Source organism: Pelophylax lessonae (assembly GCF_965119305.1).
Source record: "Pelophylax lessonae genome assembly, chromosome: 4".
NCBI lineage: Eukaryota > Metazoa > Chordata > Amphibia > Anura > Ranidae > Pelophylax > Pelophylax lessonae.
This window is the reverse complement of record NC_138771.1, coordinates 76345831-76362838: the sequence shown is the minus strand read 5'-3', so window position 1 is coordinate 76362838 and position 17008 is coordinate 76345831. Positions and strand designations below refer to the sequence as shown.

The window sequence follows — 17008 nt, the reverse complement described above, 5'->3', positions numbered from 1 at the left end:
GGTTTCTCAATTGCTTCCTGTACCTTTGAACTAGTCATCAGTACAGAAAGTGGGGGACCAGATGGTAATGAAAGCCTATGCCAGACAGGTCAATCTGTTGTTTTTTGGGCCATATCCAGCCTGTTTTGAAGCCTTGAGCTTAAACAACTCTTTCACTAAAATGAAAGTGTCTACAAAAATAGCAAAATATATATTCCTTAACCTCTGCCCGTGCTGCCAAAGGCCATGCTTGTGCAGAAATATCATCCAATGAAGTCTCTACAGAAACCAACACTTCTGGAAGTGTCAAATTTTTAGATGCCCACTGCATTTATTGGTTCCTCCCACATACTACTACATCAATAATGTGACCTAGAGCGGTGTAGGGATCAGTGGAAGGAGACATTGAGCTCAGCAAGGAGACCACAATGTCAGTTTCTGAAAAGACTTTAGTTTCAGCATTTCTCTGCATCAAAGTGGTGTTTGGCAGCCTGGACATGGCTAAAAGTAAGTATTGTTTCAAGGACAAATTTTTGGAGAGCTCGATTTTAGTGACCAAGCCACTTTTATCATTTAAACTGAATGAGGCCCCAGTTGATTAAAGTTGCACTGTTTTTGTTTGGAGGAAAGAAGGAAAATGTAGTCCTCGTCATGCTGAAAATGTGTATAGACCCTGTTTCAGCACCATGGGGAGCTCCAGTAATGAGATTTGCCTCTAGGTTAATCTGTATGTAAACCCTCACAATGAACTCCTCTTATTTACTACAATTTGGTCTGGTAAATACACTATTGAACTTGTTTTGTTTTATCAGTTTGAGAAGTATCCATGCATTAGGGGGTAGGGGAGGGGTTGAGAAGTCTTTGACCCTTGTAATTTGTCAGTAGGCAGGGCTGACAACACATGCTAAAAAATTCACAGCTGAAAATACACGGTTGTCATTTCAAATAACAAGGTAGGAACACACTACAGTATATTTTTGACACATTATTTTTAACACCTCAATATTTATTTGCACTTTCATTCTGATTGAATGGATAAAACTTGGAGAAAATGTGCATATATTGCAACATGTTGTCTACATGTATTGTCTTTGTTTAGATCTACTGTACAAGTGAGATCCACCATCTGTTCACCAGCATCTGCATACTTCGGTTACACAATCATCCTCCTGCAGATAGTGGTAAATGTGACAGTGGAACGTCATCAAATTTTGAGTGGATGAACAGATCCAGGATTTACTGAAGGAATCTCTCAGTGAATCCTTCATACAAAGACCCCACGGTTTGTTGGTATTGGCAGTAAATGTTCATTATACAGCCACAGTGCTGATGACTGTCAGTTTTTAGAGTTCTTCCTTACCAATACTATAAATGCAATATGAAACAGGGATGTTGATACTACCTTGATGTCAAATTCAGTCAGCCCCTTGATCCCCTATTTGCAGTACAAAAAATCCAAACTATTTCTGTTTTGGTGTTACACCCTCCACCCACTCCACCCAAGTATCCAAATTCATCCTCCTTTACCCCTCACAAAATAATATTTCTCTGTCATTCATTGACGGACACAGCTCCAGAATCTTCTTGACCATTGGGTTATGCTGCCCCTTACAGGAGTAGGACACTAGGCAGGAAAAAACTTTACCCACGCCTATGGGGCAGTCCCATGGGGATATACTCCCCCCTCCCTAACTCAGTTTTTTTCTGCCTAGTCAGGAGTAAGGACCTAGTTCCTGGGATCTCTGGTCCTACCATTTTTTTTTTCTTTTTTCTTTTATATTTTTCTGTTCCTGTGAGAACTACAATCAACTGCTGGACTGGGCAATGGACTGGATATTCTAGATCCTTACGGTCATCCCAGTGACCGTAAGCACGTGCAGGCCTCAGCTCCTCACTAGGTTGGCCGTGACATAGCCCCCCTGGACGGGCGAGTTGAACGTCTCACGAGGGCGCTTACGACCTGGTCCCGGTCTGAGTCGCAGCGTGCCTCCTGGCCCACAGCATCCCCATTCTGATGGTGTGGTGGTTTGCCTGGATCGGTGCCCACCCGGTTCCATGGTATGGTAAGTAGTGTCCCCCCCTTTCCGTGATGGCATTTTGGGGTGGATGTGGGCCCCTCCCAAGGATGGTCGGACCCCCGGGTTTCCCTCCTTCCCACACAGCGCCCCCCCCCCCCCATATGTCGGGGTCCGCTGTGGACAACCCCACATCTACCCACACCTAGCTTCTCCCTTCTTTTTTTTCCCCTCCAGGGGGTGGAAAAACCTATCCAGGTTCATTTTGGGGGTGTCGAGCGTGCGATGGGGGCCAGGAAGTGGGGCACCGCCAGCATCCGAACACGCGGTTTTTAGGGGGAGTTATCCTGGTGGGGGCTCCTGCTAGGGACCCCCTTTACTGTTAAAATGTCCAGTATATATATATATATATATATATATATATATATATATAGGCCATGTTTGTGTAGTCCAGCAGCCATTTTCTTGTGGTTTCCCATTGAATAGAGTGGCAGCCTTGTTTTTGGAGCTTTATGGGCAGTGATTGCGTTGGTGGACCTCTAGTGCTGACTCCTGGACTTCCTCTTTCTCTCTGATCCTTGCGTTGTGTGCAGCACCCATGCCATTCCTTCAGATACCTGTGCCATGAATAATGGCTCCCCGCGCATGCGCAGGAGTGAAGTAATCGCGGCTCCAGCCTGTTACACAGTCAGAGACTGCAGACCCAGAAGGAAGACCGGGTGAAGGTGGATGCTGCCTCCAGTGATTACATCGCATCGCTGGAGGGCTTAGTTTTCAGGTAAGTTTCACATAATGTCCTAGTATGCGATGCATACTAGGACATTATGCCTTTCCTTTGCAGGTCTGGAAAAAAAAACAGCGGTTTTCAACTGCTTTAAGATTTTTTTATTTTTTTTTACCCAGTTTCTGGGATGGAACTAGAGATGGACGCAGAGTGAGTAAAGCATATGATGTGGACTTTCTGTTGACCCGAGAATGTGGTACCCAGATCTACCTCTCATTTAGAGATGACAGGACTCCAGTGCTGGGGAGAATACAGCCTAGAAACAAAAATGTTTTTTCATTCCTTCCTTGAAAACACACATTTTAGTTATTGTGGGTTAATTGCTAATCGAATTGAGACTGTTCACTTTGGAAAGTGAAAGTTTGTTGAGCTTAAGAAAAAAGATGAGGCTGTATTCCCTTGAATCAACCAGTCAAGTTCTGGCAAAATCCTGTTTTTTTTTTTTTGCACTTGATTAGGTCTTCAAAGTGAACACATTTTTGCTTTGCTGCAATTTGGCAGCAGTGCGAGTGTACACGCAGTTACCTCGCGTGTTTTTGGTACTAAACGCGCACCAAAAATATGGCATGCAGGACTTTTTGTGCACTTTCAGAAACAGAATAGAAAGTCTATGGGAAAGTGCACGTTACCGCACAAAAACCATGGGTATACCTGCATTGCGGCCAAACCACAACACAGCAGGGTGAAACGGGTCGAAGTGAACGACCTCAGTTTCTTTTGTAAATAAAACCCTTTAAGCTACTCATCATAGCTATGGATCAATTGTGAGGGAATGTGAGACCGTATGGGACGGTTCTAAACTTGATTTTTGGAACTGGACCAGCATTTTTGTAATAACCTGGGTTTTTGGGGTTACTTTAGTGCTCTGCAGGGTATCTACAAAACATGCTTTTTATGTCTACTGACCAGTTTGTAGCTTTAACATGGTTTGAAAGTAGACATAATTTATGAACATTCCAACTTTTATACCAGTGGTCTGCAAACTGTGGCCTGTGAACTGGGTGCAGCCCTTTGCTTGCCTTTATCTAGCCCTTGGGGCTTCCCACTGGTCACTGGTACTTGGCACTATTCCTCCCACTGACACCAATGAGGCACAATTCTTCCCATGGACCCCAACAGTGGGACACTATTCCTCCCACTATCACCAACCATGGGGCACTACTCCTACTGACCACAGGCACTATATAATTTTTTTTATTCCAGCTGACCACCAAGCCTAAGACTTTATTTCCACTGTCCATAGTTCTAAAGTCTGAAGGACGGTAAACTGGACTTTTGTTTAGCAATTGTAACCACTTTACCGCTGAGTACCGTAGTACTACTGCGGCAAAGTGGCTCGTTATCGTCTGACGACGTAGACCTACGTCGCCAGACTCCTCCCCCTGTAGGCGGTGCTCGCGCGCCGCCGGAGGCGCGCTCCCGCTGTTTTCATTCACAGCGGGAGTCGGGCCAGGGCCCGCTGCTCTGCCCCGATCGTCGGGGAATCCAGTTTGGAGATCCGCCCGCCTGTGTAAACAGAGCCGGCGGATCTCCTAAGTGACAGGGAGTGACAGATCAGAGTGTTAAGCATAGCTGAACATGCGATCTGTCCCTGACTCACTCAGTCACCTCCCCCCCACACGTTAGTAAGCACCAGGCATACATTAACCCCTCCCTCTCCAATAAAATTAACCCCTTCCCTGCCAGTGTCATTTTTACAGTAACAGTGCATATTTATAGCACTGATTACTGCAGTAATGTCACTGGTACCCCCAAAAGTGTCAAAAATGTCAGTCAAGGGTCCGATCTGTCCGCCGCAATGTCGCAGTCCCGCAAAAAAAATCGCAGATCGCCGCCATTACGCGTTAAAAAAAAAAACACCAAAAATGACAGAAATCTTTCCCATAGTTAGTAAACGCAATGACTTTTGCGCAAACCAATCAAAATACGCTTATTGGGATTTTTTTTACCAAACATGGGTAGCAGGAAACAAATTGGCCAAAAATTTTAAAAAAAATTGTTTTTTACATCTTTTTTGGGGGAAATTTCATATAAAAAAATGTTAAAAATATTGTTATTTTTTCAAAATAAACGCTCTTTTTTTGTTTATAGCGCAAAAAGTAAAAATCGCACAGGTGATCAAATACCACCAAAAGAAAGCTCTGTTTATGGGAAAAAAAGGACATAAATTTCGTTTGGGTACGGCGTTGCATGACCGCGCAATTGTCAGTTAAAGTCGCACAGCGCCGATTCGCAAAAAGTGGCCCAGACGTAAGACAGCAAAATGCTCTAGTGGTAAAGTGGTTAAAGACCCCTGGTTTTTAGCATAGTATCCTCAGTATAATACAGTGTGTGTTCTTAACAGTGAAATTTTGAAGGAGTCATTCATGCCGGAATTCCAGTTTATTTTCTTATTTGATTTTATGTAATAAAGTAAATAAAGAAATATTTTTTTGCATTGTTTTATACTTGGATATTAAACAGTCTATTATTCAGGTTCTGCTGAATTGTGGGATTATTTAAGATTGTGAAGTGAGCTGTAGATTTACCGCAGTGCAGATCAATACAGACACTTGTTGAAGCCGATACTGTGATCTATTTGAAAGCAGTCACTTCGCTCTGAGTGTGCTCACTAATGTAAACCATGGTGATGGAACAGCTGCTGCCTCTCTCCAAGTGTTCATAGTTTAGTGCCATTTTAAGAAAAATAAACAAATGGCTTATAATAGGTTTCACCATTTCATACTGAAAAAAACTGTTACTAAATGCTTTTTGCTTTATGCCTAATAAACAGACCAGTTACCAAATACTAAATAAATCCACAAAAAAAACTCAATCCATACTTCAAAAAACAGTTTAGAGTAACACAACATAAAACATTTGGTAAATGTTTTTTACATACATATACTAAATTTAAAAAGAAACAATAAATGTTTTAAATTAATTTTAAAGCATACAAGTTGCAAGCTGATATGTTAAATCTTTTTATGTACTATTTACATACATCGATCAGCAAAAACAATATGACCACTGACAGGTAAAATGAATACCACAGATTATCTCATTACAATAACACGTAAAAGTTGACAGGCACAAAAATTGTAATCATATGATGACTGGGTCAGATAAAAAACCGCAGCTCTTGTAGGATATTCCCCCTCTGCAGTAGTCGGGACCTACTAAAAATTGTCTAAGGAAGGAAAAGCGGCAACAGAGTCATGGGCAGCCAAGGTGATAATGATAAACGGTGCATATAATATCAAATTCCTCAGTACTGTATTAGGCTCCTTTCACACGGCCGCTCCGCTGCTTTCCGTGTGTCCGCAAATCATTCTATTTTTTTGCGGATGATTTGCGGACATCAATGTAAGTGAATGGCACTGCGGATGTCAGCGGAATACCATCCGCTGACATCCGATTTTCCTCCTTTCAGTTCTGTTCCGTTTTTACGAATGGAACAGAACCCTATTTTTTCATCCGTGTAAAAAACGGAAAGGAAGGAAAATCGGATGTCAGCGGTGTCATCCGCTGACATCCGCAATGCCATATACTTACATTATGTCCGCATATCATCCGCAAACGGATGGGATGATATGCGGGCACACGGAGCGGATGACACAAATGTCATCCGCTCCGTGGAAAAAAAAAAAAAAAAGTCCCGCAGCGGACTACAGCAGCGGAGCGGCCGTCTGAAAGGAGCCTAAGAAATCTATATGTAAAACAAATAACACTGAAAATCGTGAACTATAAATCCAAACTGCTTTTCGCACCTGTCCGATTGGAACATTTGAGGAGAGGCCATCCTCTTTGTTAATCTCTATCCTCCTGGCATTGTTCAAGACTTGATACTTCTACCTAAAACGTTATAGCTGTCCTAACAAGACAGCATATTGGTCTGGTGAGTGTGCATTCTTACCTTGGTGGAGGATCGCATAGTGGTGTCTTTTTAGCCACATTGTCACTGAATATCATCACATCTATGAATACATTTGATGGACTTTATATGTTTTGATGGACTGAATAGTTAAATACAGTTTTTTCACACGATTATAGCTCTGCAACCTTATTTATTCACATGATGTTGGTGTTTGTATATTCACACTGTTTGCAAGCTGCTTTTTCTGTTTGATATTTAGGCACTGTCATTTTTATTAATTTTATATCAATCCAAACTGTACAGTGTAATATAAAATAAATACTAAAGTAAACACCCGCCAAACTAGGTGGAAGTGAATACAAGTGACACATAATAATACATCTGTATGTTAACAGATAATAAACGAGTAATGATCAAAAAAAAAAAAAAGTGTTTAGTAGTAAGTCCACCTAGAATGTAAGACCATTCATATAGGTACAAGTAGGTCCTTTAAAATATATAAGTTATATCCCAAGGTGTCCCTTCACCATGTGATATGGGTGACTGTTACACAGTGACTCCAACACAAATCTTCAGTGTGTTCACAGGCCACTCGCCTTACTGCTGCAAGGTAACAGCTTTGGGTTGTATATCTTTAAATGCAATTCCTTCAGTTCTCATCTAGGGTCTTCACTCTTTTGATTGTTTCCAGAGCTTCTAAGAATAGTGTTAACTCTGCGGTCCTCTCGTATTTCCTCCTTAAATTGCTCCATTTTATGTGTGGGTATAAAGAGGATCTCCATAGTGCATTTTCGTTTAAAATATTTTATCAAAAAACAACAACTTGGGTACTCACTTTTTTAAAACTACAATCAATCATATGATTCACGAGCACCAAGCCCATCAGACGTCACTTCCGGTATGTCTCTGCCCTACGTGTTGCGTCACGCTCGCGTGACTTCATCAGTGGATAACAGAGGGCATATGTGATGTGCTTATATAGGGTAATGATTGCCTCTGATACAGCGGCCATTTTCTTGGAGTCCAAGGCTTTCATATAGTCCAAGAAAATGCCCACTGTATCAGAGACAATATTTGTTTTATTTTTACTTTATTAGGCACGGGTTAGCTAAGTCTGCATTTGACTACAGTTAGTCTGTCTTATTTACTTAAAGAGGTTGTAAACCCTCTTGTATAACTTTTACCTATAGGTAAGCCTATATTAAGGCTTACCTATAGGTGCTATAAATATCTCCCAAACTAGCACCGTTTAGGAGATATTTACAGCGCAAACTGCCGATGACGTCATCGGCGCAGGCGCTCTGAGGGAACGGCCACCCGTGCCGTTCCTTCAGAGCTCAGTGCCGTGAACGGCGGCTCCCGCGCGCATGCGCGGGAGTGATGTAATCGCGCCTCCGGCCAATCAGATGGCCGGAGGACGCGAACCCGGAAGCGGGACGGCAGGACATGTCGCCGTCCTGTCGCTGAGGTGGCGGCACGGCGGGGGCTTCGTTTTAAGGTAAGTACTGCATAATGAGCTAGTATGCGATGCATACTAGCTCATTATGCCTTTCTCTTTACAGGGCTTTTTTTTTCTCAGATTTTTTTTTTGAGTTTACTTCCTCTTTAATGTGATAGCGCGGGAGCCCTCACGATTTTATTAGCCAAGGCTTATTCATGCATGCAAGGAGTGAAGGTTGGCCCGTGTAGTCCGATCCAGTAAAACAGCAACTCAAATTGCTGGAAAATGTAATGCTGGTTCTGATAGGTGTCAAAACACACAGTGCATCCCAGTTTGTTGCTTATGGGGCTGCATAGCTGCAGACCGGTCAGAGTGCCCGTGGTGACCCATGTCCACAGCCAAAATCACCTAAAATGGGCATGTGAGTATCAGAACTGGACCATGGAGCAATGAAAGAAGGTGCTGGCCTCCGTATTCTCCAGATCTTAATCCATTCAAGAGTCTGTGGGATGCGCTGAAAAACCAAGTCTGATCCATAGAGGCTCCACCTTGCTACTTACAGGACCTAATGTGAAATGCCATGGTCTAACTAAAGCCTAGTACACACCTCTAGCTTTTTTTTTTTTCAACCCAGCGGGTTAAACGGGGAAAAAAAAAAAAAACTGATCGCTCCAGTCGGAGCTGCTGTACTAACAATTCAATGTTTAGTATAGAGATCTCCCCTGGTGTTCTGACAGGAAACCTGATGGCTGCTGGTTTTGCAGCATGCTAATCTGACAGCCTTTCTCCCGGCTTCTGTCAGAGCAGCTGGCATACACATGGGCCGAATTACGGCCGTTTTTTATTTTTTTTTTTAACCGGCTGATGTCGTCCGACATTCGGCCCATTTGTACTAGGCTTAAGCCTAAAACTGCTCTTGCCTCCCTTCTAACTCCTATACTAATTACCCAGTAGAAGGAAAATGCTTATACCTACCTATTCTCAGGGCGCTCTTCTGGTCTGGTCACGTGATCCCCTCCCAGTAGCTGCTTCAGGGGAGAGGAGGAACAACCGACAATGGATGCCCCATGGTAAGCCCATACATTCTATCTGTTGTCAGCACTCTTCTCTCTCCTGATGCCGGCCGCTTGGATGATCATGTGTCTGGACCAGAGTGCTCTGAGAATAGAGAAGTAAAGTCATTCTCCTTCCATAGGGTAGTTAGTATAGGAATTCGAAGGCTTAGTTTGCTAGAGCCTGGATTTCCATTTAAAAGACCTGTTACTGACAGCTTGGTGCCAGATATCACAGCATACCTTCAGAGGTCTAGGGGAGTCCATGCCTCAATGGGTCAGGGCTGTTTTGGTGGCAAAAGAGGGACCTACTCAATATTGGGTGGGTGGTCATAAAGGTATGGCTTATCTGTGCCTCATTTTACTAAAAAAAAACTTTTGATACAGGGTGTAGCAAGGTCACAGAGCATTCTGGGACTTTTAATGTTTTTATATTGTAATGCAATTATGCTTTTGTTTTTGCCCCCTCACAGCCCCAGTGCTGAGGCTGTAAGCAAGAGTTGATTTCCTGCACACAGCCTCAGCATTGTTTGTATGTGTGTGTGTGTGTGTGTGTGTGTGTGTGTGTGTATATATATATATATATATATATATATATATATTCTGAGGCTTTGATTGGAGTTGATGTCAGGGATGTCATGGCTGAGGGCGAGAGAACCTTTGTCATTTTTCCCTACCTGTAACTATGAAAATGGTAAATCAAATCATTGCAATAATTACAAATAAAGCACTATTATCTTAACATGTAACAAATATAGTTTTTCTCCTTTATTGAGCAACATGGGAATTTCGGAGACTGTCAGATTAGAATGTCACATACAAAAGGATTTAGATATTGACAAACAAAAATCAGTGACCTGCCCAGTATAACCCCACCTACTCTCAGCATGCCCACCTTTTTTTATTATCATGCTCTTGGTACTGCTTTTCTATCCAACCTGAGGCTTGATGGGAGTAGGAGGGGTTATACCAGACTGATTGCTGTTTTTTGTTTTTTTGCCAGTGTCCAAATACTCCTGTTGGAAGCAGTATAAGCCAACAGTCTGAATCCCTGTGTCTTCCAAAAAATAGAATTTACAATAAGCACAAAAATCTAATTTTTTTTATTTTTTTTGTTCTAGTGACAGGGTCTCTTTGAGAATCTCAGATTAAAATAGCAAAACTAAACTTGGCAGGGAGGGAGGGGTGAACAATCACTCCTCTGAGTCAGCTATTGAGCTTTGTACTAAAGACTTTCAACAGAGCAAGCTGTGTTGGTCCGTATGTTTTTTGTTTTTTTTTTCTTTAAGGGGCCAAACTTGTATATTTAAACAAACATGTATAACCTTTTCAGTTGTCGTTCTTTACAGTTTCTTTCTCCAAATCTCATTTGCTTTGCGCAAATAAAAATCTAATAATCTAATGCCTTTGTTTTTCCTCTCAGCACTTCCAACGTAAAGAAGTGGGAAACTGAACTGGAGACACTGAGGGAGAGCAATGCCCGGTTGTCCTTGGCTCTTCAGGAGTCTATTGCTAGTGTAGAACATTGGAAGAAACAATTTTTATCATGTAAAGATGAGAATGACCAACTCAGGAATAAGGTAAGGCAATAATGTTCATTCTTTTCAGCTGGTAGTGGTTCTGTCTTTGCAGGAACTGTCAGTTATACTTTGTAAGAGTGGAGAAATGTTTGATGGTGAAATGCACTGAATAAATGGGCTTTCCACATGCTGCAAGAATATTGTACTGTCCTTTCTTCCCAGTTACTGGCCAGTGGCCTTCCTGCTAGACCTGGATTGCTATTTTTATGCTCTGTGCCAGCTGACACCTGGCCTCTGGTTATTTTGAGAACTGTTATTTTTTCTTTTTGTATGAAGGGAAAACAAATGTGTCACTATCATTAGGAGTCTGTAATGTTTCAAGAGCATCTGTGAACAGAAAGAATATTAAATGTTTTCTTGAAAATCCTCCTATACTGGGGATATTTTGTTTGTTTTGTGTTAAAGATGCCAAAACTAAGTTATAGCAGTGGAAGTTCCAATGCCTTCATGGCGTAATTGGTGCCCTTCACTCTCATCGTGAGACCCTTTTATTACTGTCCCACAGCGGGCCACCTCCTGCTGTCTTGGGGTCCACTGTGGCAGAATGCCAAACAAGTCGCAAGTGCGACCTTTGCAACCCTGGTAGTTCCGCCACTGATGTCAGTAGTTTATTTATTTTTCACCATTTTATTTAATTTTTTATTTTTTTTTTACAAATATTTTAGGACCCTCTGAGCTTCCTGTTCTTTCATAAACCTAGGCATAGAAAACACAGTTTACTATGCCCCTGCAATGGCTGAGTAAAAAAAAAAAATGTATTCAGTAAACGATACCAATCACTGACTCTATTCATTAGGACAAGGAAGGGGTCAGCAAATTGCACATTTACCGGCTTCTTCCCCGGTCTCCATCCTGACAGATCCCAAGCAGCAGCCAGTAGATGAGGAAAAGCCGGCAGCACTGTGGGAGGAGCGAGGGGGGGGGGCAGGTAAGCAGGGATAGGGTGGCGCAGGAGCGACATGTGGAGGAACTGATGCCCTCCATTTCCCTCATGCAGCTGCTGAATGTCTTCAGGGGGCAGAGGAGGTGAAGCAGAAATTCAGCGGCTGCATGAGGGAGGGATTGGTTCCTTTATATGCCGCTGCCCTCCTATCCAGCTGTACAGGGGGGCCCCACGGGCCTCCTAGAGAAGGGGGCTGGGGCACAATGGCAACCCCTGTACATATGCTTCTGTCTTAGAGCAAGGGTCTCAAAACTTTAGCATGAGGATTACATGATATATTTTAACCACTTCTCGCTGGGAGACCACTTACCACCAGGAGACCTGAGCAACCAGCCAGCACGTCCGCCGGCTGGTTGGAGTCCCGAACTAAGCCGGATTCGGGTCTCCGATCATGTAACCTGGAAGCAGCATCACAACGTCACTTCCAGTTTACTTGGCTGCCAATGGCGCCGATTTAAAAAAAAATATCTGTAAACAAATATGCCAATTACGGCATTTTGAATACTTTGAAGTGCAGTGGAGGGGTTTGGGGTCTTTTAGACCCCCAATCCCTCCATAAAGACTACCTGTCACTGCCTATTACTGTCAAAAGGGATGTTTACATTGCTTGTGACAGCAATAAAAGTGATCAAAAACTGTTAAAAAAAAAGTGATAAAAACTGTTAAAAAAAAATTAAACAAAATAAATAGGAAAAAAAATAAAACATTTCAGAGCGCCCCCTGTCCCTGTGAGTTCGCACACGAAAGAAAACTCCTATTCAAGTCGCACCCGCAAATGAAAACGTTGTTCAAATCACACATATGAGGTATTGCCGCGATTGCCAGAGCGAGAGCAATAATTCTAGAAAAAGACCACCTCTGTAACTCTAAACTGGTTACGGTTAAAAAATTTTTAAAAGTGTCACCTATGGAGATTTTTAAGTATCGTAGTTTGACGCCATTTCACCTGTTGGGTATCTATTTACTCAGCCTGACATCATCTTTCACAATATACAAAAAAATTGGGCTAACTTTACTGTTTTTATTTATTTTTTTTAAAAGCAGTGAAATGTATTTTTTGCCCGAAAAATTGCGTTTGAAAGACCGCTTTCCGCAAATACAGCATGACAAAAAATATTGCAACGACCGCCATTTTATTCTCCAGAGTCTTTGCATACAGTATGTGTGTGTGTGTATATATATAAGTGTTTGGGGGTTCTAAGTAATTTTCTAGCAAAAAATACTGTTTTTTAACTTGTAAGCAACATGTCAGATATAGGCTTGGTCCTTCAGTGGTTAAAAATATTATTTGGGCTGAAAAACAGGGTCCCCATAGGAGTCCCCCTTACATCAGCTTCCCTAGCTGAGTCCCCTTTACATAAGGGTTCCTTTCAGAGTCTCTGTTACATAGGAAGGAGGAGAGGGGGGTTGAAGTGGAGGCTATAGGCAGCCTCTGCTGACCTTAATCCACCTTCCTCTTGCTAAACCTTAATCCTTAAACCTGTGCACATCAAATCAGTTCTTCTCCCTGAAAACCGAAAATTAAAAGTCAGCAGCTACAAATATTGTAGCTGCTAACTTTTAATAATAGGACACTTACCTCTCTGGGGATGCAGCTCTTTCCTCACCCGAGCCACCTTTGGCGCTGGCATGTTAACTTTGGCAAGCCAGCTGTGGCTGCTTGCAGCTTCAAAGCCGCATTACCGCTGCGGTTTGTGAATGGTCCCCCAGCTTTCTGGAACCTGTGAAGTTTCCCATAAGGCTGCAGGGAAAGAAGGAAGGGGGTTAAACTAAACCCTGCTCCAACTTCCACTGTGATCTGTCTGGAAGTGGGAGTGGATCATAATTAGAACTAGGTAACTGCTCCCCCCAAAAAAATGAAGTGCCAAAGCTTAAAGAAGCAGGGGAGGAGGCTGACAAGAGGAACTTCTTCTTTTGGTTGAGGTTCCACTTTGCAGAAATGCCACTAAGGTAGCTCCAGGCCATGCGGTCTGTAGTTTGGAGACCCCTGTCCTAGAGCCATGTGTAGCTCCCACTCATCCTGTTATGGATCATGACTTTTAGGAAGGGAATGGGCGCCAGTGGCATAGTGTGGGTTGTCAGCACCCGGGGCAGGGCAAGTAATTTGCGCCCCCTAACTCGCGGGATTTTAGCACTCGAGTCTCTTCCACTAGATTAGTTAAAGAAACCCTTACCCCCTAAGCACATGTATTGTTTGTTATGAAAATACTGATGTAATTAAAGTAAAATGCATCTAAATACAAATTTGAATGACCAGCGTGCCCCATTTCAATGCAGAATGACCAGCGTGCCCCCTTTCAATGCAGAGAGACCAGCGTGCCCCCTTTCAATGCAGAGTGACCAACGTGCCTCCTTTCAATGCAGAATGACCAGCGTGCCCCCTTTCAATGCAGAGTGGCCAGCGTGCCCCCTTTCAATGCAGAGTGGCCAGCGTGCCCCCTTTCAATGCAGAGTGGCCAGCGTGCCCCCTTTCAATGCAGAGAGACCAGCGTGCCCCCTTTCAATGCAGAGTGACCAGCATGCCCCATTTCAATGCAGAGTGACCAGCGTGCCCCATTTCAATGCAGAGTGACCAGCGTGCCCCATTTCAATGCAGAGTGACCAGCGTGCCCCATTTCAATGCAGAGTGACCAGCGTGCCCCCTTTCAATGCAGAATGACCAGCATGCCCCCCTTCAATGCAGAGAGACCAGCGTGCCCCCTTTCAATGCAGAATGACCAGCATGCCCCCCTTCAATGCAGAGAGATCACGTGCCCCCTTTCCATGCAGACAGACCAGCGCAAGGCTGCTGACTCACTCGCTGCTAAACTGACTGAGCAGTGAGGAGAGGCGGCATAGGCGGGGCTTGGCTTGAAACGCCACCCCACCCTACACCAATGGACAGGTGAGGCACAATCCAGCCCTGCCCCGACCTGCCATTTTCAGCCATAGGGCGGCCGCGCTGGACATCTCCCAGCCTAAAGATGGAGGCAGCCGCAGACAGTGTGTGAACTGTGTATGTCAAAGTCAGACAGACAGAGTGACACTGAAGATGCGCCCCCCAGGATGTTGCGCCCGGTGCGGCCGCCCCCCCCTGCACCCCCCACGCTACGCCACTGAATGGGCCTAATTGTTTATGTTCCATTATTTTGTAGAGAAGAACAAAATGCAGTTGGGCATACTTTAGACAACGCTCCCTGGGGATAAAAGAATGCAGTGCATACAAAAGGCTCTCCTGCGGGGTGTTTAAAAGAAACCTGCACTGAGACAATTATGGGGCTGTCATCGCTAGCCTCCTTCTGAAAATGCTGGTTGCCTGATTGCTATTTGATTCAATGCTCTCACAGCCACTGACTCAAAGCAGGCACTCTGAAAGCCGAACTTTTTATCTGTATGCTTGTTCCAGGCCCATAACTCAAAAAGCCAGAGAATCATCCTGACAGCCAGGCATCTGTCAGAAGAGACATATATACAGTACTTAAAAAAGTTAAGAAAAAAAAAACCATGAGCAGACTCGATGGACTACTTGGTCTTTTTCTGCCATCAGTTTTCTATGTTTCTAGAAGGAGCTCAGCAATGGCAGCCTTCTAATATTTCAAATTACAGATTTTCTTTAAACACCAAAGTGGCTTTGTTCAAACCGGGCAGCTGAAGGTTCTATGCTTTGTAATGTGTGTTTGTTTTCACCTTGCCGTGTATAGATATTCTGATTTCATTATACATGTTTTTCTGCAATATTTATCTGTCATGGATACGAATAATATAAAAAAAGTGTTTGAATGCTTTTTTATTAGGTTTTAGGATGAAGTTTTTGCCATACAGAGCAGCCACTGTTTGATAATCTATGCATAAAACATTCATTCCAATGTGTCAATGGAAAACATTTAATTATTTAAATTTTATTTTGTCCTAAAGTGTATCACGTGACTCCCTAAAGCTTTTTACTAACGTGTCTTGAAAACTTTCCTCCCGCTTGGTCTAATATGCTAAAACTTTTCTGCATGCCTACTAAATAAATGGAAAGTGATTTCTTTTTTTCTTTTAATAAATATTTCATATAACAGCTTGCCTCTGTAATACACTGTTGAATTTGTTCTCTACTCTAAAAAAATAAAGACAGTACATGCTGCTATTTTTACTTCTAAACGAAATAAAACCGAGGAACATATTTGTTGCATTGGATTAAGGAACTGACTGATTCGTCAAATGGGCTTTTCAAAGGCTCAGATTGTCCTTATATGATTGCAGGAAGATGTGATCATTTAAGACATAACCTGCCTTTCTACTTGCTGACAGCTTGTTTTTTTTTTCCTTTTTTTTTTTTTTTTTTATATATACAGTGCAGAAAAACATGTGAATATAACATGGATCACATTTAATAAATACTGCGCCTTTCTGTTGTAGGTGCTAAAGAAAAAAAAAAAGATTGGGCTTGCTTGTGATTAAAAAAAAATGATTTAATTGAAAAAGGCATATTCTTTAAAAATCTTTGAATAAAGTGCACATAGTGTTATAGCCAAAAAAGTAAATACAGCTCAGAAAATATTTCCAACAATATACAGTACTGTGCAAAAGTCTTAAACGGATGTAAAAAATGCTTTAAATTAGAAAAGCTTTCAGAAATCGAAGTGTTAATAGTTTATTTTTATCAATTTACAAAATGGAAAGTGAATGAACAAAAGGGAAATCCAAATCAAATTAATGTTTGATGTTAATACCCTTTGCCGTCAAAACACAATCAATTCGTCTAGGTACATTTGCACACAGGTATTCAATAGTTGCATAGTTGAGTCACTTAGCCTTGTTTCCTTATCCTATGTAAGAAACCTTAAGAACTAGGGTGCAGAAAAATAGCAGCAGGTGCTACTCTGGACTGATGAGTCAAAATTTGAAATAATTGGCTGTAGCAGGAGGCAATTTGTTGGCGAAGGACCGGAGAGCAGTACAATAATGAGTGTCTGCAGGCAACAGTGAAGCATGGTGGAGGTTCCTTGCAAGTTTTAGGAATGCATTTCTGTAAATGGAGTTGGAGATTTGATCAGGATCAATGGTTTACGCAATGCTAAGAAATCATTTCCATCATGCCATACCATCAGGGAGGTGTGTGATTGACCCCAAATTTATTGTGCAGCAGGGCAATCACCCCAAACATACAGCCAATGTCATTAACCACTTAAGCCCCGGAAGATTTTACCCCCTTCCTGACCAGGGGGTATTTTGCGATTCGGCACTGCGTGACTTTAACGGACAATTGCACGGTCGTGCGACGCTGTACTTAAACTAATTTGACGTCCCTTTTTTCCCACAAACAGAGCTTTCTTTTGGTGGTATTTGATCACCTGTGCGATTTTTTTGATCATGCACTATAAACAAAAAAGA

The 17008-nt window shown here is 42.6% G+C and overlaps 1 protein-coding gene across 1 annotated transcript in view; it reads left to right on the top strand.

Moving 5' to 3' along the window:
* The window catches only part of HOMER2 (homer scaffold protein 2), a 375844-nt gene that overhangs the window by 257643 nt on the left and 101193 nt on the right, over window positions 1-17008 (top strand). Inside the window, exon 6 of the mRNA XM_082254028.1 lies at window positions 10551-10707. Within this exon, the coding sequence (XP_082110154.1) occupies window positions 10551-10707 (157 nt within the window). The remainder of the gene's footprint in view (window positions 1-10550; window positions 10708-17008) is intronic.